A 26,578-nucleotide genomic window follows, 5' to 3' on the forward strand; every position below is an offset into this window, starting at 1 on the left:
ATTTCTATAAACTTTCAATGGGTCTAAACAGGGGATTGTAAATAGCAAGCTGTAGTGTGTATAATATGTAATCTGACCCGCAGCATTCGTCTCAAGAATGCAGTGATTGGAATATAATTTTTGATGTGTTTTTTAAACATTTCCTGCTCCTGTCGTATAATTTGTTTCCAGCATGTTAGAAACACTCTCCTTGTGGCCTTTGTCTTCAGTATGTGAAACTCATTCATCACTTTGCAACTTTGAGGGGTTAAAAAACAAGCTGCTTTTCTGCTATTGATGTAGTAAATTACGTCATTGACTGATTCACTTTAATGGATTTTTTTTTTCCTCCTTTTGATCCAACTCAGCACATTCGAATGGTAAAGTGATCTGAGCCTTTCCAGACTGGTCATCTGGAAATGCTGGGAACTATTAAAAAAAAAAAAAAAAAAAAAACCACTGGCTGGACCAGGGCTTCTATGTGGCCAGCAAGCCAGTACACTCAACTTAAGAATAACCCTCCAAAGACCGACTTCAATCACCTGGGAAGTGTCTATGGAGGCTCCGTACTCTGCTCTTTGCAGTGTTAATTCTGCCCACAAATGTTGAAATGGCTTTCTTATCCACTGCAAGTAGGTGTCTGTACAGCTTACTGAAGCATGGGACCACACTGCAGGACCTTGTGCAGGTGTTATCTGCCGAGTCCAGGGTCCCGTCTTTCCTGGCACACACAAGCAGCCTGTTTCTTCTTTTCCTTTGCTGCCATAGCTTCCATTCTTGGGAATGTGCTGCGTCCTTGATTAGCATCTTGGACTCAAGCTTCTGGCCTTTCACGGGGCTTATCATATTTGCGCTTACCAACCAACCTGTCTTACAACCACACCTGGAGGCCTGTCTTACGGGAGACTCCGGGGCGGTCAGCACCTGGTCCTCTCTAATCCTGCCCATGCCATCCTTCATCTAATGTCTGCTTCCTGCCTACCGCCTCCCAGATCCTCATCTTCAAGGCTCCATCGTCTAGTTTTGTTCACTCTTCAATCCTCGGAGGTTTGGATTTACACATCGTTTTCCCCAGGGACACTTTTTAGTCTCCTAAACTGCTTAGGTCACCCCCTGTATTCCTGAACAGTGCCCTGTAATCTACTCATTTATTAACTGGACACTGAGCTCACTTAAAAAGAGGAGCAAACAAACTCAAACCCATAGGGACACTGTCTAATTCAGTTTCTAGTTAGTGTGATAAAATCCCCTGACAAAGGCAACGTAAGGAAGAATGGGTTTATTAGGCTCCTAGTTTGAAGTTATAGCCCGTCCCTGTGGGAGATCAAGGCTTGAAGCAGCTGGTCACAGTCCACGTGCGGTCAAGAGCAGGGAGTGGTGGATTAGCATGTGCACGAGTGTGCTGACTCTTGTCTCTCCTGCTCACTTCATGCAAGGCTTAGCCCATGAAACGGTGCTCCCTGCCTTCAGGGTGGGTCATTCTACCTCAGTTAACCCACTTAAGGAAACCCTACCTCACCTAAACAATTTGTCATTGAAGCTCCTTTACCAAGGGCTTCTATGTTGTCAAACTGACAAAACTAACCGTCACGGCTTTACCCCTTGTCACCATGACACCCGAGCACAGCATCTTTAAGCCATAAAATTCCATCCTTTGTCCCCAAAATCAAACCAAAAATCTAATGTTGCCATTCTGCTCCAGTCCTACTTGCTAATCCAAGTTCCTAGAACATTGTTATAAAACAATAAATGCTATTTGGAAAAATCTTATTTTTTGGACATATTGAACAACTTCCTATTTTCATTGAATGGGCAGAAGGTTTCTATAAACCTGCATTTGTTCATTCTGTCTTTATTGACGTATGCATATTTTACTACTTGCTGAGTACCGTGCTTGAAAATAATCACATACAAAACTAGTACGTGGCTGAAAGCAAAATAAAGCTCCTGGGAATAGTGGCGCACACCTTTAATCCCAGCACATGGAAGGCAGAGGCAGGCAGAGCCCTGCGAGTTCGAGGCCAGTCTGGTCTATAAAGTGAGGCCCTTTCTCAAACAAAACAAAACAAATCCCAGTAAAGTCAAATTCATTTGTCTTACCAAACTCCTCCATCTGTGGGTTACCCATGGGCTAATGAAGCTAGGCATGTATGTAAGTCTACATACCAGAGTGCCGTTTCCTACTTTCATGTTGGGGATAGGATTATAAGCATCCACGGACTAATTTTAGCTACTCAGACTATTACACCTTCTAGCAGCTGCCTTGCTCTTAAAAGTTACAGCAGTTCCTGGAGATTTCACAGTTCTGTATCTTTAAAAAGAGAGACTATGATTATGAGTTGTCCATCAAATGGAGCCCCTCGGATTTCCACAAGTAAACTAGCCTTTTGCCCGCTGGACCTTGCCTTCCCATCTGCTTTCTGTGAGAACAAAACCTAGACTTTATTCTCTCGGTTAGCCAAACACTTTGCATTAAAATGCTGAGAGAGAAAAGGTTAATACAAGCAACTACCTTCCATTTAGACATTTTCTCTAGCTTTTATGGTCCATTGCCAAAATGATAGACGCCAACAATCTTTTTCTATTCTAATAAAAAGAACAAACATGGAAGTACAATTGAGAAATCTCATAATTCTCTTCACTTGTAGCTGCTTTGATTTCCTTATCCACTAAGTGGAAGTGGCAATGCCTTCCTGGTTGCATGGGGTTTAAAGTATAAATGATACAGAAGGAGTTTTGCAAAGTCAAATTGCCTTTATTAATACAAAGGTCATAGTGTGCAAAATATTGCAAACTGGTTCATTAATGTTGATAGCTCCCAGACTTAGTGGAAAAGGAATAGCAGCAAGTATTATTGTCTTCGCTGCATTTATTTCACACCCCCCATTTGGAACTCATTTGAATGTTAATGGCTGGGAAGAGACTTATCCATACAACATTTAGAGTCCACTTCTTTGTTTAGCCACATTTTAATTTTTTCCCTGGGTAATGGCAATTACAGATGTCAGAGAAATTCACATGTGTACTTCTTTCCTCAACAAACTAAATTTACTGTTTCCTTCTCCTTCCTAAGCCCCCTTTTCCCCCTTCTTAAAAGCCTTTTTCATTTTGATCCTTGACTGCTGACCCAATTTTTTTAAAAATTGGTTTTAGACAGGCATTCACTCATTCACCATGTGTGTGGTGAGCATATACTGTGGTCAGACACAGAATGCAAGTAGAGGCAGGGTCTGTCCACATGCAGCTGGCTGTCTGCTGACAGGACAAACGATGAGCATGCAGGCAACATCAACAGGCAATCATAACACAATCTGTACAAGACACAAACAGAGCTTGAAGCTACACAGTAAGGTGTGTGCTCACAGTGGGCCACATGTGGGATGAATTGGCAAAGCCATATAAGCCAAGACCTAAAGCAGGAGACGTACCATCATGGGAAGATGTGAGCAGAAATAATGAAAGGGACTATATGCCAGTCAGTTGGTGCACAGGGGCCTGAGGTGTCTTGTCTGTCTGACTGTCTGTCTATCGGTCTGTCTGTCTGTAAGAGATATTGTTGAGCAGCTTCTGGCCTCTAGAACAAGACTAACAGTAACAAATTCTGGAGCTGCTTGAGTATTTGTGCAGATGAGTGCTGAGGGAATCTCAGCACTGGTTTCCTCCTCTTTCTACTTTCTTGAATAGAAACTCAGTCGGAATGGCCAAGCCTCCTCCTTTTCTTTTTCCTTCATGCATATTCATAGGATGGAGAAGGCTAGAGTGAGATTGAGAATCTAGGTCCTTTGCTGTCTCATTAACAAAAAAGTAACAGTCTCACCTCTTCCCCCCCCCCCGCCCCCGCCCCCATGCTCCTGTCGGCACTGGTTCCTAGGAGTGGAGTCATCTTCCTTGAAACCTGGACAAACACAGTCTCTTTTAAAAAGCCAGATTCCCCTCCCTGCCCCCCCCACCCCGAATAGGCATCCCTTTATCCACCTCCGTATCAGAACTAACATCCCGTGACTAACAGATAAAAACCTTTTGGAACCTATTCACTCAGCAGACCTTGAACCAACCCAAACGCTAAGAACATCATCAGATAGCATCTTTGGCCATTTAGAAAAGCTTCCCTCATCTTACTGTAACCACCTCTCTGATGTACCCACCAATGTATTTTAAACTTGCCTTGATTTATGACTTTCTTTAGTCTGTAAAACTATCACACTTCATGAAACTCTTTGCACACTGGAACATGAAATTTGGGGTGCCCTCTATCTGTCCTCCTGGGTCATGGTCACTCTAAATGGCTCCAGAATAAACTGTTTCTTGGTGTCTTTTTAAAAAGTTAAAAGTCAGATCCTGTCTCAAGAATTTGTTAGCCCCTCCATATACTCCCATTACCCACAAGTCATTCATCATCCTGTGACTTCCCGGTGACCGAGTTATGGTGCAATGAGTGTAAAGCAGGAAAAGGCATGCTTGTGCTTCGTGACGGAAACAAGCCCGCCTGCAGCGTGACTTTTGCAGCTCGACATCATTAACCCCTTGACTTCATCTGTTGAACCTTGACCTTCCAAAGACCAAGAAGAGCAGGAACTCCCTGTAAATGATAGCCAGTGACATTAATAAATCCCAGAGGCTAAGAAAACCAAAAATTTCAAGTCTCTAAATTATAATTCATTGCTTTGAAATATATCTTTGGCATCCTGTTAAGGAAATAGCTTCGTGTTTGTATTTTGCTTATTTCAGGAGGTGTGGTCTCTACATGTTTTGCATTCTAAGTAGACCCATGCCCTTAAGCAGGGTATGGCTTCTCTTGTATGCTGTTACCATATAATGGCTGGACCTGGCGACGTACAAAGTCTTGTGGGGCACAGTTAGGCCCATTTGTCATAGAGTCAGTCCTTCTAAGCATCCAAGTGGGGGAATGGCTGACTATGTGTTTGTGCTGTTTTCTCAGTAGTTGTGATCTAATCTCACATTGGTTTCATTTCAGGGTGACCCTGGATCATCTGCTGCAGGAATTAAGGTAACTATAGCCTTGCATATGTTCGTACCATGGAAATCATGGTTTTGACTTAACGATTCTTTATTCTCTTCACTTTACCAGCATTAATGGTTACAGCTCTGTCCAGTTCTCTGGCAACAGCTTCCAAGCCCAACAGGGAAATCCCAGGCAGCCTTAATAGTAGGGCTTTCCTTCTCTCCCATGTTTCCTTGGTCCCTAAGAAATATAATTTTATATATGAGCACCAGGGAAGGTCACAGCTATTTCTGTATGTGTAGTGTAGCAGAGAGTAAGACAATGATGCGCACCAAGTGTACGTAATCAAATAGGAGGTTGGGTCATTACTGCAAATCTACCCAAAGACCTAGTAGCGCTCACATTTTCTTCTAAGACTGCACTTTTCATATATTGTTCTCTTTGGCCAGGGGGAACCTGGAGAATCTGGTCGTCCGGGGCAAAAGGTAATATCTCTCTATCTTAGGTATGTTCTTTGCGTCTCGCCATGATCAGTATCTCACAGCATTGCCAACTAATGCGAAGATGTTTACTGCATGCGGATGCAGTTTCCATGCTTTGTACAATGTTACTGGTTGCTTCCCGTTTTAAAAGGTCTTGATGCCAAGCCTAGCAAAGTATGAGAGCAAACTGTGTATGCCCTCAGCTGTCTGCAACTAACAAATCCCAACTGAGTTAGAATGCCAGCTAGTTGCCTTGCATGCTTGAGGATAATCTGCATGTTTCTGCCTCTCATGAGAAGAAATGATCGTACACTAAACAGCCTTGATGGAGGATGATAGGCAGTTCTCTTTAAACGTTCCTCTTCCTCCTGTCACTGTCCGTGCTTTCCTGCTGACTTGTATGTGACCCTAGCCTGTATCATGAATGTAGCCTTATGGAAACTAAACTCATTTAAGGAACTAGATTTTAATTAGCGGCGCTAGTCATATCGTTTTCACTAACCGAGCTGTGGATACATTAAATATATCACTTGTGATGAACATGTTTATACTCATTTTTCCATTTGAGTCTGAGGCAGGAAACAAATGTTAGCAGTTTCTCAGCTGAGCATCTGGGTTTCAGTGCCCAGTGCAGCCAAATCTCATGTAGGAGACAAAAGAAAATGTGAGTGCCATGAGATAAATTCCTTAAAGCCACGACCTTGCCTTTGTCCAGAGATAGCTGATTGTTATAGATAGAAAATGAATGAGGACATAGAACGCACCTCATTAGCAGAGAGAGAGAGAAAGATAACAAATCCTATTGCAGTCATTTGGAACCTTAATTTGAGAGTTCATCGATGTTTTGAAGTCATTGAGAGAGCTTTCATTTAAGCAGTTGGAATGGAAGTAATTTTTGAGAAGGTTTTCGTAATTTTTTAAACATTTCTCTAATTTAATAATAATAATAATAAACTATTTTTTTCTCCTGAAACTGAGAATCTCAGAGTTTGGGTTCATCAGCTCCACGCCAGGTGAGACTGAGAACCCAGCACACCTCGTCAGCTTGTACTGCTCTGAGTGCCCCTCAGTCTTCCGACCCCAGGCTTCATCCAGGAATCCACACGGAATGTTTTAAATAGAAGGGTTGCAGTGATGCCTGTTGTCCTCCTCTTCCAGGCTAGAGTGCATAACTCACGGGTCTCTTTGCTAGCGGCAGATGCACACAGCCAATCACAGACTAGTCTTCTGTGTGCTCTGGTGAGATATTTCAAACACCTTTGGGGACTGAACCTCAGGAGTCACAGTGCTCTCTCCATGGCTCCTTCTGTGGTGGGAACCTTCCACAAACATGCCATACCTTTCCCCTCACTGATTTTTCTCTTTGAGAAACTGCTCAAACTTTTCAGTAGATGTGGGGTTTGTTTTCTTCTTCTTCTTCTTCTTCTTCTTCTTCTTCTTCTTCTTCTTCTTCTTCTTCTTCTTCTTCTTCTTCTTCCTCCTCCTCCTCCTCCTCCTCCTCCTCCTCCTCCTCCTCCTCCTCCTCCTCCTCCTCCTCCTCCTCCTCCTCCTCCTTCTTCTTCTTCTTCATGGGCACGGAGAAGGGTGAATATCTGGACCTGCTAAGTGTTTTGTCCCCTTCACGTCTTTTCATGAGGATCATAGCAGGCAACCCTCTCTGACCTTTTACAAAGGAAAGAATTAGGATCGCTAATAGTAGAGATCCGTGGTCTAGTTTGCTTTGAAAAAGCAACTGATCTTCTCAAATGATAGGATGTTTGGGTACCTTCGACTTAAAAAATTAAAGATTTTTGTTTAAATTGCCCTCCAAACTTGTGCTTTGCCAAAAGAAATGACAGCAAGAGCCAGGCATGGTGGAATGTCCCTCTAACCCAGCACTTAGGATGCTGCAGCGGGAAGACCTGGCTTCAACACCTGCCCGCCTTACAGGAGCCTGCCTCAAAGCGGGGCAGGGGGCTGGTGAGATGGCTCAGAGAGTAAAGGTGCTTGCTGCCAACCCTGATGGCATAAGCTTGCTTCCAGAAGCCGCGTAGTAGAAGAAGAGAAATGAATCACACAAGATTTCTTCTGGCTTACACACACACACACACACACACACACACACACACACACACACACACACACGAATAAACAAATAGGCAATCTTTTTTTTTTTTATTATTAAAGGAGGGGAGTCCACCTACAAAGTATCTCTAAAACACAAACCAAAGCAAGCCGCAGTAATCTTGGGTTGGCTGCACTGTCTCCATAGTACAAGAACCAAATTGACCTTCGGGTGCTTGGCCTAATGCTGCATTGTTATAATTCTTTATAAAGATAACTTGGATTCGTTCTGAGCATTTACAGCTTGCAGGGAGAAACACTGAGTTCCCTTTGCATTTTATCAAAAATTAGATTTAAATTACATTGGAAGGAGCTTTAGTCTAGGTTGATAATGAACTAAAACAAACAACAACCTTCTATTAATTTTAGTTTAGGTTCTACCCTCAGACACCCTCTTGCCTTCTACCATTGTATGATTGCCTTTTTCTAGTATCAGATTTGGGTAGCCATTCCCCTAACACTAAAAATAAAGTATTTCCATGTTTGCTGCTTAGAGTCAAAAATGGCAAACTGACCCAGGTGAACAGTCAATCCGTGGCATTTTTCGTACCGCTGCAGAGCTGTGCTGTGCTGTTCAGTGATGCACTGGTTTCCGCACTTAGGGGTGTTGCCAGAAAGGTACAAAATATAACATGGCATAAGCTGAGCACTGAGCCTTCCGCCCGAGATCCTGTCCAGTGTCCATAGCTACCATAACAGAGGATTCATTTTATTGCATTGTTTCTCTTGTAGCTTCAGCAGTAGCGAGCGTGGCTGATATGTGAGTTGGGGTTACACGTAGGCTCCTGGGGACTCTGTAGGTTTGTAAGGCATGGATTGTGTTTCATCACAGCTACTGCCTTCCTGACCTTTCTTAAAAGTATGCAGTGTAGCTCTGAGGGAGTAAATCACTTGATTCCCCACCAGAAGGGGCCCTTACCAAAGGGCTCTCTCTGTAGAAACCCAGCACCACTCTATCAGAGTCCCAGGTGTAAGAATCTCTCAGGCTGGAGGATGAAGAGTTAAAGGGGAAAAATAATAAAATCAGAAATACAGTGTAGCTGTGTGCAGTTGAAACTCCCCAGCAAGGAGTCTCTAGATAAAGGAACAAGGCTACCTTTTTTTTTTCCAGATAGGGTTTCTCTTCACAGAGACCCACTTGCCTCTGCCTCCCCTGAGTGCTGGTATTACAAGCATGTGCCACCGTGCCTGGCTTAAAGTTTTTGTTTTTTAATACAGTACTCTGCCTACATCTATGCCTGCAAGCCAGAAGAGGGCATCAGAGCTCACTATAGATAGTTAGGAGCCACCATGTGGTTTCTGGGAATTTAACTCAGGACCTTTGGAACAACAACCAGTGCGCTTAACCTGTGAGCCATCTCTGCAGCCTACACAAACTGACTCTTAATTATGACTCACGTCTAACACATTCGCCTGAGTCACGGATGGCAAGATTACGTAAACGCTTTTTTCTTAGTTGGTAGGTAAGCTCTCCATGATGACAAATTCTGCAGAAAGAAATATCTTACTAAAACTGTAAAGTGTTCCATAAGGGTAACATTAATGATATTATATCTGTCATTATGTTAGCTAAGGACTGGAAGTAAATATAAACATGGAAAGGTAAAAGTCACAAACACTCAACACTATAGAAATATGAGTATGTAAAGTATTTACCTAAAATATACATTTATGAACAACCATATCTGTGTATGTGTGTGTATATGTGTGTGTGTGTATAAAGAAAGGTTGAATATTCAGCATTTAACATTTCATTATCTTATATGTTATCATGTAAAATATATACATTTTCCTCATTAAAAAATATTTTATATATTGATCATATATACATGTAAATTATTTCTTTAAAGTACTTATGTGATCCTTTTAAGTTAGTAGAGAAGGAATGGTGAAGATTCTTATTGGAAGATAATATTATAACCTATTTATTCCAATACATGCTTCAGATGAGATATCATCACAAGAGTTTGGGAAGACTTTAAAAAAAAATCTCAAGTATTACTGGTTGTAAATATATATATATATATTTGCAGTTTACTGTTTCCAAAAGCCTCATAGTTTTTTTTTTAAAGTGAAAGATAACTTTCAGTAAAATTTGTATCCAAGCCCTTTCTATTAGGTCCTCTTAATGTTCCTGGTTAAATGGTAAGAGAGAAGATAAAACAGAAAGGCAATGTGCAGTGCTGTAACTATGTGCAGTTTAGTATACCTAGACATGTGGTCTTGGGATGGGCTAATAAGCAAGTTAGTATTTCTTGCTCCTTTAGTCTAACTTCATTGTGGTCTTATTTATAATACACAGAGTGTTGTTTTTCTGACATCCCTGAAGTACCTTTAAGAAGTATCAAGAGAGCCATCCCCTCTCCATTAATAAAATATAAATATCTTATAGTAATAAAACATCTAAAGGCTTAATATTATAATACCAGAACAAATTCTAGATCTTTATCATCTGGAAGGGCTGATAGTTGAGAGGGAAGATTCAATTGTTCTTAGTAGGTTTTCCTTGAGTTAAGGATTATTCAAGGGCGAGCACAATGGCTCAGCAATCAAAACGTTTTGCCTTATAACCTGAACTGGACCCTCAGAACCCACACAAATGTGGACAGAAAAAAAAAACCAAAGCCACAAAAGCGTCCTCTGACTTTCACACATGAGCTATAGCAGACATGTGCACAAGCACAATGATAATAATAGAATTAGTTAATAATTAAAGATTATAGAAGCATTTAGGCTAAACATGCCTTCCCCTCCCCCTCCCCTCTCACCTCTCCCCCCCTCCTCCTTCCTCCCTCCCTCTCCTTTCCTCCTCCCACCTTCCTGAATCCTCTTCCTCTGTAAAAATGATTGCCACCTTTCTGACTGACCATTACAAAACTCTGGTTGTTTTACCTTCTGTGTCACTTCCACAGATGCTAGATAACATTTTATGGCAAATGAATTTTTTCCTAATTCCTTTATTATTTTGTAGTTCACTTCAAGACCCTTTTTAAAGCAATGTAACCTCTTATGCTTAAAATAACGTAGACAATTCTGTGAAAATGAGAAGGTTTAGCTTGTCTCCAGTGTGCCTGCCTAGGGCGGACCACTTAATCTCTGACCTGTATTCGGGAACAGCTGCATGGTACCATTAGCCCAACACTGCTAAGCAGGGTCACCCTAACCCAGCAATTGTCAGGAATACAGGCTGGAGTGAGGTATATTCTTAACCATTTATTTGTCTTCTCATCCTCCAGGAATGAAAAGAAAATCTGACTATGCTTTTAAGTGGGCAGCGTGCTTAATGTGTATTGTTTTCCTGTGGCCATCTGTTCATACAACAGTCTGTTATCTAAGTGCACAGAGCCCTGGAGTAGGGCATTATTGAAACAAGCAGCTCTAATAAATCCTTGGCCAAAGGAATAATAAATACAGTCTTTCCACCTCCCACTCCTCTCCCCTGCCTTCTGATAGAGATGCCATTGGGCAGTGAACTGCAGGAAAAATCTTCAAAATCTGCCAAGTGGTCAGCCAGTCCTGGAATGGGGAGTTGACTAAGCTGTGTAATCTTGTCAAACTAATTACCCCTACACAGTCTTTGTGTATATTTCTAGTAGCAGAAACTGTTGAGCTGGGACATTTGCCATGTTTTTCTCTGATACTGTGACTGAGTAAATGTTGCTCTGTAATGCTATGTGATTTTCCTACGTAGGGTGAACCAGGGCTGCCTGGGCTGCCTGGACTTCCGGGGATAAAGGTAAATACTCCACTGACAGATGTCATAGACCTATCATTACGAGTCGCCTACACTGGAGGAAAACAGAGAAAAAAGTGAATACCAGCCATTAACTGTTCTGAAGTTGTTTCAGTTGATTGGTTTTTAAGTTGAAAGTTGAACATGGGTGTTAAAAGTTGTCCATTGCCACCCAAACTTTACATTTCACTGTTGGCTCTATTATGCCCCTAGATAAAAGTAGGTTACATTTCAAGTGAAATCATGCAAGATTTTAAAAATCTAGACAGAATATCTCTTTAACTTTCAACTTCATTCCTAAGATCCCATCATACTTTGATCAGAATTCATCTTAGCATCCCTGTCAATCAGACACTTGGGCAGCCATGCATCTGCTTCAGCAGTGTAATAACCCCCCTCTAAGATGCCATGCCTCCGCCTCCTGTCAGTCACTCTCACTGAGAAACAGAGACCACATTGTTAAAACGTTTTGACCCAACGTATGTACCTTCCACATCACCTCTGTGTGTGTCTGTTCCAATAATGCTTAAAGCTCAGGATTAAAACATTGTTTTAAGATTTAAAAATTCTTCAGGCCCTTAAAATGCTAAGTGATTTTTTTAAGACTTTTCCCAGATCAGCTATAAGGTTTAATCCTACCTATTGTTATTCCTTCAAATCCACTACACACACACACACACACACACACACACGCACACACACACACACCAAAGTGATGGGATGACAGTGTCAGTACATTTTTCATTCTACAGTGACTGTTCTTATCAGTTCTACGTGCTATTTTATAGTGTGTTAACTGAAGTTAGTATGATTCTACAAGTACTGAAAGTCTGATAGTTTTTTATAATATTTATAGATGATAAATACACAGAAAAAAACTATTTTTTCTAACTTGTCACTCAGAAATTCTGGTTCTACTGTTTGTTGGCTGTTTCCAGATTATCATAAAAAGTTCATATTGTCTTTGATGTGTGCTTTAGTCTGACTTTTAGGTAGAAAGTGTACTCTAAAGAAATGTTTGCTGTAGAGTCAAAGTCACTTCTTCCCTATCACCCACTGCTTAGCAGGAATAACACCCTAACTTGATATGAGAGCTCACATTACGGGGTTAATTTATGTCAGTTCTTTAGTAACTTCAATGCATTAAAAAATGACAGCTTTTTAAAATAAATGACAAGGTCATAAAATGTTTTAATGACTTCAGGACGTGTTTCTGGTTGTTAATTAGAGCCTGGTGGCATAACAAATCATAATGAAGACATGTGAGACAAAGGACATTGGAAGGACAGGAAAGTCCCTACAGTTAAGAGCCCTGGCTTGTCAGGGTACAGACTCAGCTCAGAAGAGCCTCAATGCTCTGAAATCTGCTTGTCCCGTCTCCTGGGCTTTAGACACTCTTCTTGGTCAAAAGTGGTGCGAATGAAAGCATTATAATGCAATACAGATAGATACATAGACGTAAATGCTTTCTGTAGCTGCTGTATTTGGTATCATTGTCTTACCTCAGTGTTATATGTCTACACTGACTCTTGGCCTTTCCCCCTAGTCACCCATGACCTGTTCAGAAGATCATGAACTCTCAGGTTGGGAGGGTTAATTATAAGTTGTCACCTCCAGGAAGTGCTTGAGTTCCCCCGGCCTGAGAAAGTGCTAGAAATACTTTGTTGAGATGGTGTGGCCCTGATGCTGTCCTCCTGTCCCTGACAAGTGACTGCACTGAGAAGAAGCTGACAGTTGACAAGAGCTCTTTGTTATTCACTGGGTGTTTCTCTATATGCTGATGGGACCATGCTAGGGTCACTGTCCAGTACTTGGGAAAAATCATAAGCTCTAACTTTCAGTTTAATAACCTTGGTTTCTCACTCTAATTCAAGTAAAAAATAAGCTTTCCTTAAAATGTAGTGTTAACTATAAGTAAATAATTTTGGAGAAAAAGACAATTTAAGAAGACATTAAGGAGCCAGGTGTGGTAACACACGCCTTTAATCCCAGCACTTTGGGAGGCAGAGGCAGGTGAATCTCTGTGATTCAGAGGCCAGCCTGGTCTACAAAGTGAATCCAGGACAGCCAGGGCTACACAGAGAAACCCTGTCTGAAAACAAAATAAAACAAAACGAAAAGGAACACATTAGGGCAGTTAGTATTCATCATACATACATCAAAGTAGACTTAAAATTTTGTGATGTCACTTCATTAACTTCATTAATTTGCTTCATTTCTGCTAAGGTGGCAAACCACAGGACACTTAATTCTCATTTCATAGTTTAAGTTATTAGCAGGATCTAAGAATCGAAACCCTTACAGGTGACTATAAGACGCGCGGTAACAAAAACATCAGTCGTGACCTTAGACCTGTGTGTTTGTTTGTGCTTTGGAACTATTTCCGGTTGCCACTTGTGTCTTACTTATCTACCACGGAGAGCATGCACATGCCATCCGTTATGTCTAAGGCACTGAGGAAACAGCCATTACATACCGGGGTAGCTTTGCCTCGCCACCTGTTGCCTTCGGGGAATAGTTGGAAACTTAATGAGCCCCCACATGCCTTCCACAGCTCTCAGGAAATGAACCAAGGGCCTAAATACAGACAGCAGACTCATCTATCTGTCACCTCAGTGTCCCACTCTGAGAAAAGTGCTAATACTGTAGGCATACGTAAGGGAAGTCACTAAGACCAGGCATGACTTCATTTCAAACTGTTCTGAGCTTCCCGCAGCATTTGAAAGCCCTCCCTCTCGCCATGTGGAAGGCATTTGGAATTCCTATTTCATGCATTCATGGTTCATAGAGTGTCAAGATGTTCAACTGGGAAAATTAAATTATGTACAATGTACCATGCAGAAATTGATCTTCTGGAATAAGATTTGAGCTTAGAGAGTGGGTTTTATGAACAAGCTTTCAAAAATGTTGGAGTTTCTCTTTTCCTCCACAAGTATGTTAGTGGATAAAAGCTATTGTGCCTACCTTTTCTGATATCAGATAAGGCAGTATTCTAAGTTGTTATTTTTGAAATTCTTATTCTCAACACTTATTTTGAAAAAAAAAATATATATATATATATTGTTTAGCCAATTCTTGTGCTTCCATTTCCCTCAGAAATAAGCAACATTGTCCAGCAACAAAGCCCTCACCAGTGCTGTGGCTCAGGGCAAGCTCTGTGATCTCTCTGTGCTCCAGTTTTCTCACGAGAACCAACAGTGGCCCCAGCGCAGAGCTCTGTTGTGAGAATGAATTGATGAATGTGTGGAGTATATGCATAGCTCTGGAAACATCACCCAGCACATAGTGAATGGCTGTTGTTTCTCTTTCTCTTGGGACAGCTCAGAACATTGGAACCATTACTTGTGCACCAGCTCAATACAGCGGTTCCTCGTGTAAATAATTTTAACCTGTAGAAAATTCATCTAGTTATACTCTATATCGTTAAAAAGTATGGATCCTCCACTAAAGGGATGAAGGAAAGGAACCTCTAAGAGCAGTAAGGTCGCCCATTTTTCCCTATTGCCTGGGTGTATTCTGGAGCAAGAGGCAAGGGTGTACAGTGACTTGAGGATGTCACTGTGAGCACTCTCCTTCCTCACTGTACTTGGGATAAAGCAAAAAGACAGCTTGACACATCTCATAATGATGTTTGTCTTTCCGGGCCTGTGTTACCTCACTCAGAGTGATTGTTTCCAGCCCCATCCACTTACCTAAGAGTTTCATAAATTTGTTTTTCCTGATGGCTGAATAATTTTACACCATGTAAATGTGCCACGTTTTCATTGTCCATTATCTGTTGATAGACATCTAGACTCTTTGCATTTCCTGGCTACTGTGAATGGCGCCGCAGTGAACACGTGTGAGCAAGTATCTCTATAGTGGACTATAGAGTCCTTTGGGGAAAACATGCCTACGGGGGGTGGAGCAGCATCATTAGTAGATTCACTTCCAGCTTTTGGAAGAATCTCCACACTGACTTCCACAGTGGCTGCACCAGTTTGCAGTCCCCCCAGCAGTGAATAAGTGTTGCCCATTTCCTATATCCATAAAAACATTTTTTTTTAAATTTTCTTTTTATCTTAACCATTCTGGCTAGGAAAAGATAAAAGTCTCAACTTCGTTTTAATTTACATTTCCATTACAAAGCTAAGCATGTTGAACAGTTTAAAAAACTTAAGTCTCTGCCATTTGTCTTTCTTCTTCTGGGAACTCTGTTTGGTTCCTTGCCCCGTTTTAAATAGGGTTGTTAGTTTTCTTGATGTTTAGGGGTTTCGTTTTGTTTTAGTTCTTGGTATACTCTAAATACTAACCCTCCAACCGATGTGTAGGTGGCCAGGATTTTTCCTCATTCTGTAGGCTGCCTCATTCAAATAATGGTTTGTTTTACAGACACGTTTTATTTTTATGTTGTCCCAAGTCAGTTGTTGGTCTTAACACCTGCACCATCAGGATTCTGTTCAGAAATTCCTTTTCTGTGCCTTTAAGTTAAAGCGTATTCCTTAACTTCTGCTGTTGTTTTATAAGAGTGAGAAATAAGAATTGTGTTTTATTCTTCTACATGTAGCTGTCCAGTTTGAATGAATATTTGCCCATTTGTTGAAGATGCTGTCTCTTCTGAAATGTGTATTATTGGCCTCTTTGTAAAAAAAGAAAAAAAATCAGTAGACTGTAGAAATTTGGGTTTATATGTGGTCCTTAGCTCTTTGTTTGTTTTGATGCCAGTAATCTGCTTTTTTGGCAGGGGTGGGGGGGGTGAGGCGGCAGGGGGGCAGGGGGGCAAGGATTGTTTTGGGTTTTGTTTTGTTTTGTTTTTTTAGTTTTTTTCAAGACAGGGTTTCCCTGTGTAGCCTTCGCTGGCCTGAACTCACTTTGTAAACCAGGCTGGCCTGGAACTCAGAGAGATCCGCCTGCCTCAGCCTCCCCAAGTGCTGGGATTACAGCTGTGTACTACCATGCCTGGCTACTGTGTTGTTTTTATTACTGTAAAGTTTTTATTACTCTACTGAAAAATCTGATGTGGTGATAAATCAGCAGTTTTGGGGTTTTATTTGTAGTTGTTCAGGAGTATTTTGAATACCCTGGATCTTCTATTTTTCATATGAAATTTAAGATTTGTTTTCAGTATCTATAAGAAATGGCATTGGCCTTGTGATCCCCATTTCATTGAATCCAGAGATTGCTTTTGGTAGGATCGCCATTTTGATAATATCTATCCTACCAATCCATGAGCACGGCAGGTATTTCCATCTTCTGGTATCTTCTTCTATTTCTTTCTCAGTGTCTTGAAGTTATGATTGTACAAGTCTTCATTTTCCTTGGTTAGACTTATTCCCGGTCATTTTTGAGGCCCTGTGAATGATGTTATCTCCCTGATTTCCTTCTCAGTGCTAGTCATTTGCATATAAAGAAGGATGCTGGGTTTCTGTGAGTTGATTTTGTATCCTGCTACTGTTCTGAGCTCTCCAGTCAGTGTTGCCTGCCCAACCCAAGACATTTGTCACAGACTTTCAATGCTTGCTTTTCTCTTTCAAACAATAAAAGTAGTTTCCTTTACCATATTAAGAAGTCAAAAATGGGGCACCAGAGTTTGGATGGAAGTCAGACCTCAATCTCCGCTCAACTGTGGAGAATGTCTTATCCATCGGCTAGGTCTGTGTAGGGGTTCGAAGTTTATTACCTATAGTTTCCTTGGCTGGTGCCCCATTTTTGACCACGTCCCCTTGATGGGGAGGCTGGTGGCACTCAGAGGAAGGATAACAGGTCACCAAGAAGAGACTCGATACCCTATGAGCATATACAGGGGGAGGAGGTCCCCCTCAGTCACAGACATAGGGGAGGGGAGCAGGGGGGGAAGCAGGAAGGAGGGAGGAATGGGAGGATACAAGGGATGGGCTAACAGTTGAGATGTAATATGAATAAATTATTAAAATATTTTTTAAAAAAGAAGGGGATCAGCAAAGATATTCCAATTTCACTGTGTCTGACATCTCTTCATTTAAATGTGATGTATTTTTGTCATGAAAATATTTGCCCATGAACTTAAAAAAAAAAAAAAAAGAAGTCAAGTTTTAAGTAGACAGGGGAGACAGAGACATATTGCAGCATATGTTACATCAAATCAAAAGAAACTACTTAAGTCGCAACTATATTTTCAAGGTTTAACTTTCCTTGAAGCATAATGGTTTTACTCTGACTTCCACTTTAGTAAAAATCTGACAATCAGACCAAGAACCTGGAAGAGGCAGAAGGGTCTAAGGTGGTTACAAACTGCCCCACACCATAGGAAATCCCCCTTGACCTGGAAACAGTTTGCACAGGAGGCAGAGACATTCGCTTGGCCTTCTCAGGGATAAGTGCTGGCCTGGTGCTCTGTGAATAACAAGCATCTGATGTAGATGAATGAAGTTCAGCCCTCAGAAACATCAGCACATCTCAAAAGTGGCAGAGATAAATGCAGGGGTATAAAATTAACTCATAGAGAAAAGGAAGTAAACTGCCCTCAATAGAGGGGTCACACTGTGTCATTGTGGCTTGTGACTACTTCCTGCTGGCACAGACTCCACTGAACATGTGGGTAACTTGAGTCCAATCAGGAAAATCATGCAACTAGAAATCAGAGGTTTTTTGTTTTGTTGTTGTTGTTGTTGTTGTTTTGGTTTTTTTTTTTTTTAGCAGCCACAGTGAAACCATGTCCTTCATGATACAATTCTATTAAGGCAAAAAAAAAAAAAAAAGTTTGGGGGTTTTAAGTAAATCTGCTATTTAATTATTTTCAACACAGCAATAATATTTGATCCTAATGAGAAATGTTTTAGGGGTAAACTCTACTTTTTTCTCTCTTTGCGGGGGATCCTCAATAATTTTAGAAATCAGTCATTACCAAAACTGGCTGCCTAGGAGTTCTTAGTATAACAAATGTCATTACTGTGATTCTCAAAAAACAGGTATCATGCTGACTTGGATTCTAATTAGGCTTTAAGCAAGAACACTGTATGGCTAATGCATTCTGTGTCAAGACACATTAATCAACATTATTGTGGATGCTTTTAGCACCCAGGCAAATCAGCACATATTTTTCAGACCCTGTTGTACTATTTTGGGGGACAATGAAAATCAGATCTGCTCAGGAATAATAAATATCATAGAAAACATGACTTGGTCTAGAGAGAGTTTTTAGACAGGTTAAAAAAATGATATATTTTACTTCTTTAATTGATAATGGCTTATAAAAATAAAGCAAATAGTAATAAATGAAAAACCAGATATTGTTCTGTGAGTGAGAACTAATCAGTTAGGGCTTTCTGGTCACCATTCTGCCTAATAGATGCTATGTCCTGGAAGTCTATATGGAAACATCTGGCAAACCATTTCTGTATAAATGAAACTGCCTCTCTCTTTATGTCTCTTTCTTTCTTCATTGGACTCATAAGCCCCTTAAGTATTTGTTGGTTCTTCTCTTCTCTACGGAGGCCATCCCAGTGACCGTTTAGAAGGTAGAGTGAGGCCCGGCTGGTCTTAGAAAGTCAGTTAAAATTTTATTATGGAATTCTAAGACCGTGACATCTTTAATAATCATTAGACCTCAGAAAAGCCATGTTTCTAAATTTTTCCTAGCTTTGCTTTATGTTTTTGTAATATAGGTGGGCAGCGGTTGTTGCTCTTGTGTGGTTGGTGGACAGTTGTAGTGGCTATTGTGGCTTCTTTGTCTGTTTTCCCCTTAGCTTTTGACTTCACATTTTTTAAGCTACTATCACAGTGAGATAATTGGTTGGGGTGGTTGCTTTTTGCAAGGAATAGGTAATAGTTGAAGACAACTGACTTTATGCAAAAATATGTCTTATTCAGAATTAAACCGGGGACATTTTATTCATTGTTAATTAAATTGCATGTTTTGTGAAATTAAACTCAATTTTGCCAAGTAATACCAGAAAGAAAACGTAAGAAGAGTAACATTGGTATGTGGATGACTTTTTTTTTTCTCCCAAAGATCTCTTTAATATCTGGCTTAACAGACTACAGCTATAGTCTCATCTACAGTTCTACACTCAGTGTAGAATTTATCGATTTGTTGTTTGGGGTGAAGTGTTTTACACACCTCAGCTAGGTAATTGGACAAGGAAAGGCTGTTTTAGTATCTTATTTGTATAGAATTGTGGCTATTCTTTGAAATAACCTCCAAGCTCCATAAGTGGCTGTGTCTTAAAGGTTAGACCCCACACAGAATCTGAAGCCACATCACAGGCTGTTCACACTCAGACACTGAAGGGCAAAAGAAAACAATGTCTCTGCACATAATGAAATGGTCCAACCTTCACGCCCTGTTCGGCAGTCTGAGGCCACGGTTTCCCTCAGAACACTTTCAGCACTAGTATAAACTCGGGAGATAAGAAAGTTTAATGACCCAAGATCCCAGTGGGGATCTTCATGCCTGTCCACATCAGCAATAGTTTCTGAAGTCTAAGAGAGAAGAGAAGAATAAGTGGCTTCCCCCACTGCCCCCCCCCCCATGAGATGGGCAAGATGGAGCGACGAAGAGCTCTTGGAAGAAGTACACACAAACCTGCTATCCTATAGCTAGATATGCTCAGGTTTACCTTGACTACATTGGAATATTAAGTGTGTTGAGATAGATGTATATATGTGACTGGTGCTTTTTATGGAGTGGTGTCATGAGCAACTAATCATACTGTTAGGATAATAGTACTAAAACTACTGAGACTATCAAACCTGTTGATTATTTTGTCTCTTGAAATTAAATAATTTTGCCCTGAACATTCTATTAAAGGAAACATAATATGTCTTTACAGGAAGAGGAAAATGCCTTTATCTTCCTGCTGAGATAACAATGCCTCATTTATTTGTGAATAATGCAACTGCATGCTTGACTTCTTTTAAACTAAACACTAACTCAAATAAGGAATGTGTTTCTGTAACTTTTGCCCTTTCTTCTTTTTATTCATATGCTTTAGTGAAGCTTCCATTTGATTGGTTAAAGAGATCATTTTATTTTTTTGCTTGAAAATGTGTTAAGAGTTCAAGTTTACAAGCAGACACGCATCCTCTACATTGTGATTTCAGGCCAATGACGTTAATGTTCACTCCAGAATTGCTCTCAAAGGTAGAGAGAAGATACCTATTAATGCTAAATATTAATTAAGAGAAATATTTTACTTATAAGTAAATGTAACCCTTAATAGTATTTTTGTTAATGAAATAACAAATCAAATTATTTTGCTAAAGGTTGAATTACAAATGATTTCTTTGAATTGAGTTCAGATTTTTATTTTGAAATATTAAGACGTGTGTCAAAATATTTGCTAAGGCTTTACCTTCCAGTAGGTTGACTGTGGATCCAAGAAGAATAGGAGCTATAGAAAATAGCCTTAGCCCAGATCTAGCCAATGGTCAGAACAGTCTCCACACTTGAGTGAAGAGTAGGATATTACTTTCTCACGTACTCTGGTGCCTCACCTTTGACCATGTCCCCTGGAGGGGGAGACCTGGTGGCACTCAGAGGAAGGACAGCAGGTTACCAAGAAGAGACTTGATACCCTATGATACAGGGGGAGGTTATCCCCCTCAGGAACAGTCATAGGGGAGGGGAATATGGGAAAAATGGGAGGGAGGGAGGAATGGGAGGATACAAGGGATGGGATAACCATTGAGATGTAACAAGAATAAATTAATAAAAAAATTTTAAAAAGAAAAAAAGAAAGAAAATGGCCTTAGCATCCACCTCAACCAGTAGGTCCAGCCCTCCCCTTCTACTCTCTGAGTGACCAGAGTAAGTCTGTAAGCAGTATGTCACCTGGAATGTTTTGTGATGATGACACCCTTCTGTTCCCAACAAATATACATACATACATACATACATACATACATACATACATACATACATATTTGAAAAATTCCCTTGTTTAAAGCATAGATGTAAGACATTTTAACATACCCGTGAAACGCCCTCTCTATGCCTTTCAGCTTAACTCCATGACACAAGGCTCAGTGATAGCTATCTTAGAGGGAAATTAGTTATACTGGTAATTCTTCCGGAAATAGTCCAAGCATAAATAAAACAGAAACTATGGAAACAGAACCACTATGAGTTTAGCTTTAAATGATGGTTATTATTTTTTTATTTTAAGCAGTTACACCCTTATGTTTTGTTTACCTTGACTAGTTAAAAAGGAGAGAACTTTCTGGATAATCAAGACAGTCTGAACACTGGCTCAGGTGGTTTTTTTGTTTGTTTGTTTCATTTTTGACACCAAATAAGTAGGGTTGGTTTTTTGTTGTTGTTGTTGTTTTTGGTTTTTGTTTTGTTTTGTTTTGTTGTCAAATACCAGGTCTCTGACTTTCTGATTCAGACACCAACTAATTGTCTGGCTCTGTCCTGTTAGTCTCAGATGTCACAGATTTTAGGACCAACCCTGCAAGATTAACTTCATTTCAATTGCATATAGCAAATTACCAGGTTACTTGGATTATCTGTGCTTTTTCTGACCTGGCTATGAGTTTAGGGCAGTGGTTCTCAACCATCCTAATGTTCCGAAACTTTAATACAGTTAGTTCCTCATGTTGTGGTGACCCCACCACCACCACCATTAAATTACTTTCATTACTACTTCATAACTGTAATTTTGCTACTGTTATGAATCATAAAGTAAGTATCTGACACACAGAATATCTGACATGTGATCCCTCTGAAAGGGTCATTTGACTCCCAAAGGGGTCACAACCCATAGGTTGAGAATTACTAATTAAGGTGTTCTTAGGATACCCAGTTTAAGTATTGGCTAGAATGGGGGCTAGAGAGATGTCTCAGTGGATAAGAGCACCACTTGCTTTTCCAGAGGTCCTGAGTTCAATTCCCAGCAACCACGTGGTGGCTCACAACCATCTATAATGTGATCTGATGCCCTCTTCTGGCATGCAGGTATACATGCAGATAGAGCACTGGATACATAATAATAAATAAAATATTTTTAAAAAATAATTGGCTAGAATGAGTCACAGTTTAGGAAAACACTGTGCTGTGCTTGCTTTTATAGCTTATTATAGGCTAAAAACTAACAGGTGGCAAATGGGGCAATGTCTAGAAGACTGCTGGCCACAAAAGCCTCTGTTCTTGAAGATCTGATCTTCCACCCTCCTGGCACATAACCGTGTCTCCTGACTCTGAAAGTCTATACTGGCCCTGTCAGTTAGGGGTTTCTAGGGATTCCACTGTATGACTGATGAAATCACTACCCTCTAGCGAGTCTCCCTGTCCCATAGGTTAAGAAATGGAATGGAAAATTCCATTCTTTCTTGTTATCAGATTGGTTTTATAGAGTTTCCTCATTTGTATCAATTGAGGTGTAGTTACAAGCAGCAAAGGATGCCCTTTACCATTCCTGTATCCCAGAGGGATCTAAGGCTTAGAAGATCTGTGCCAAAACCTGAGTACCGTTTGCTACACCACTGATGAATTTCCTCCAGGCAGTAGAGCTAATATCTGAGAGGTATAGCAAGAAAAGGGATTTTCCCTTCCCAACTGAACATTACTAAATCTCTCCCCTGGCCATATCCATTGTTTTAGTGATGGTTTGTTGCCTACCACCCTCCAAAGTAGTTGCTGAAACCAAACTGATCTGCTTATAGTCTCTGAAAGATAGGAATTCAAGCTGAGAGTAGCAGATCCCTCTGGCTCTGAGTCCCTGAAGAGACTGCAATGGATCAGGAATCTAGGGTTGTTGCTCTCCTTACAAGACTCTAAGGGGATTAATCATTCACTATCAAGCTTCCTCACAGGGTTCTTGGCAGATCTCAGTCCCCACATTGGGGAAGCTCCGTAGGGCCACTCAAATCAGGGCAGTTTGTTCCCCTTAAAGCAAGTGACCCAGGTGGGAAACTACAGGAAAGGCCCACCCCAAATAGAAGCCCCTCTAAACAGCTTACCCACAAGTGTGACGTCCCATCACTCCCAGCATATCTTATTCACGAGATTTATATGGTGAATCCACTCCTGACTCAAGGAGAAGAGGTTTTACAAGGCTGTGATCACAGGAATGGAGGACCTATAGGCCCTTCCACATCCACCCAAACACAGTCGCTCTTAATGTGGTAAGTGGCAAGAAGCGCCAGGCAACAGATGAAAGAAGAATTCATCATAGAGATGTTTGTCCAGTGGCCTTGTCACTTTCTGAAGTGTCTCTGGAGCTTTGCTTAGAGTTTTCATTGATGATCATCTTACAGTAAGTCAGAACAGTTATGCACAATCAAAGATGTAAAATCGCAGGAGCAAGAACTGAGCATGCCATCTGATGAATAATGCCTTTGCCTGCCATCTTTTTTAAGGGAGAACCAGGCTTCATTGGTCCTCAAGGAGAACCAGGCTTACCAGGGTTACCAGGAACAAAAGTAAGTAGACCTTCACTCCCCTGGCTTTCCTGTGAAACATGTGTCATCTCTGTTGGAAGAAAGGTGGGATGACTCTACTGTTTAGATGACTAGGTATTTCCCCCTTAGACCCGAGGCAGCCGTGAATGGTGTGCCATTAGAAGTTGTATCCTAGAAGCCTTAGGCATGTCAGAGGGTGGGTGGAATACACTAGTTCAAGTTTGTCCTACAGATTCCTCAGTAAGTATCGTGATGGCCACTGGCCTCCCAGCTACATGGAAAGGTAGCCAGGCAGAGAGGAGGGCTGGAGGTCACCAACCCCTGCTCTTCCTCATCCATTTTGGGATACCCTTGCAAATTGGGCATTAATATCCTCCCCCATGGATGTCACAGAGATTTCTAAATGCTTCGTTCCAAAAAGATCTACCCTGAATGGGGTTTGCAGAAGTATTCTATAATAAAAAACCATCTCTCGGTGTTCTATTTGGCAGCCACAAAGAGGACACTGAAAGCAAAGGCTGTGTGCTGCTACACAAAAAGAGTACAGTGCCGCAGATAGGGCCAGGCCCAGAGTTGTCTCTTTATCCACCCAGTAAGACATGAAAAGAAAGGACTGTGATGGTGCAGTTGTGCTCATGACAGACTCATGAATCAAAGCGACATAACTTATAGTCATTTATTTTTAAACTGTGCCAGACTCTGCCTTAGTGAGTCCTGCATTCACCAGAAAAAGGCCAGGCAGGGGTGGTTTCCAATGGAGAATTATGCCATGGTCTTTTCAGACAGACTAGTCCTCAGTTCTGCTTTGGTCAAGTGAAAATAACTCTAATCCTAGCAAGTAGAAACTATTCATTGCCTAAGGGGACTGGAACTCAGTAGGATCATGAAAAAAAAAATGGTTCTTTTCCAGAGAAATCTCATTTTCACATAATGAGCTTTCAAGCCCATTAACAAAGTTTGGAGAAATTCTGTTTTAGCTTGAACCGATTCACGCACAATAGACCAGAAAGACAGAGACAGAAGAGACAGAAGTTGTTGATATGAGAACTGTCAGTTATTGGAGCTTGGAGCCAATAAAGTCAGAAGAGGAGAGAAAGCGCCCAGGCAGAGGAGTACATCCACCACCACAGAGGGAGAGGGAGTCCCAGCAGGGGAAGCCATGCGGAACTGCATTTGTAGATTTTTCCTATACAGAGGAAAGTAGAAGGAACCCAGCTGGGCAGAGGTATTCATATCGCTAAATACCTTTCTTTATAGCTGACTGATGAAACAGTCCATAGTTTCAGAGAGACAGATCCAGACATAGATCCATGAAGTTGGCAGGAATTGCTGTTCAACATGATTCTGAGGGACGCATCCTTTACTCTGAGCCACTAGGAGAGGGAAGGGATGTGATGGACCTCTGTGGTATGTCTACAAGCACGTATATGCGTACAAAGGCCTTTTGAGCAATATTCTCAACCTAGTTGTTAGCTGAATTGCCTATATCATTAAGAGATGTGTCCTAAGGGGAAATTTCCAATTTAAAAATTGACCCAACAATGGTTTTTCAGCATTTGTGTATGTGATCAAAATTTGTTCCCCTAACAGCAGATCTGAAAAATAAACACAGATGGCGCATCTAACTCTTAGCGCAGTGCAGACAGATCCAAGGAAGACTGGTGGCATTGAGATATCTTTAGTAGGGATGGCATGTCCCCAGGGCATGTCCCTGTGCCCTTGTCTGACCTTCATCTTCCTAGAAAAAAGTGAATTTCAGTCAAAGTACGCAAAAACAGGATATCAGAGTACAAAATGCTATATACATTTTGCTGGAATTCCTTAAAATTGTGACAGAATGTGAATTGATAGACATTATAATAATAATAACAAGAAGAGGAGGAGGAGGAGGAAGAGGAGGAGGAGGAGGAGGAGGAGGAGGAGGAAGAAGAAGAAGAAGAAGAAGAAGAAGAAGAAGAAGAAGAAGAAGAAGAAGAAGAAGAAATATCGATACCCTTTAAGTCTTTATTCACATAGCTACCTAACAGGCATTTACCAAACTATTTCCTTGTTTATAAAGTGGGAATCATAAGACATGTTTATGTATTACTCAGGGTGTTCTAGAAACATGGAACCAATGCCAATGAATGAATGGGTGGATGGGTCAGTGATTAGGAAGGTAAATATGTATGTACATACATGTATGCATGCATATATATTTTTACATATATATAAAGAAGAAGCTTTTTAGGGGAATTGGCTCATGTGGTTACAGAGGCAAAGATGTCTCACATAAGCCAGCTATCCACAAGCTAGAAAGATGGTAGCAGCATGGCTCTGTCTGAGTCTAAAGGTTCCAGAATCCTAGAAGCTGGTATTAAAATTCTCAGGGAGCAGTTATAGGTCTGAGATACAGTGCATGGCGCTAGTCTTGCCACCAACACGGAAGACTGGAAGAGAGGTGTCATGGGCCAGAAAAGGTGCTCCAGAGGGAGAGAGACAGCAGCCCTGTCCTCTGCCTTTTGTTCTATCCATCTGAAGCCAAGTGGTCAACAATCACGTATTTTAAGGGTCAGCCTTCCTTCTCAGTTCACTGACCAATGTGCAGTCTCCTTTGGAAACATCCCCATAGAAACAGTAAGAATGCTCCAGCGGCTCCATGGATGCCCCATGGCCCAGTCAAGATGACACCAAAAGTTAACAATCTCATTGTATAGGAAATGGGATCATTCATGTTCAGAGATCAACATGGTGCTGGCATGCTGTGATACGCTGTGGTACTGACTACCTTGCTTCTATTGAACTCCCCTGTTCCTCTCCAGGGACAGCCATGGGGAGGCTCCTATTTACCTGTTTTGCAATTTGTGACAGGGCGAACGTGGGGAGGCAGGGCCTCCTGGAAGAGGTGAACGGGGGGATCCTGGAGCCCCGGGACCAAAGGTCAGTTATCCCTCTATTAGAAGAGAGCATTCTTTCATT

The 26,578-nt window shown here is 41.1% G+C and overlaps 1 protein-coding gene across 1 annotated transcript in view; it reads left to right on the plus strand.

The window, feature by feature from the left end:
• COL25A1 (collagen type XXV alpha 1 chain) overlaps positions 1-26,578 on the plus strand; it is a 400,933-nt gene that overhangs the window by 322,310 nt on the left and 52,045 nt on the right. Inside the window, exons 15-19 of the mRNA XM_084756859.1 lie at positions 4,955-4,987; positions 5,392-5,427; positions 11,219-11,263; positions 23,579-23,641; positions 26,471-26,539. Coding sequence (XP_084612985.1) covers positions 4,955-4,987; positions 5,392-5,427; positions 11,219-11,263; positions 23,579-23,641; positions 26,471-26,539 — 246 coding nt within the window. The remainder of the gene's footprint in view (positions 1-4,954; positions 4,988-5,391; positions 5,428-11,218; positions 11,264-23,578; positions 23,642-26,470; positions 26,540-26,578) is intronic.

This window comes from Acomys minous (genome assembly GCF_964271855.1).
Source record: "Acomys minous genome assembly, chromosome: 14".
Lineage (NCBI taxonomy): Eukaryota > Metazoa > Chordata > Mammalia > Rodentia > Muridae > Acomys > Acomys minous.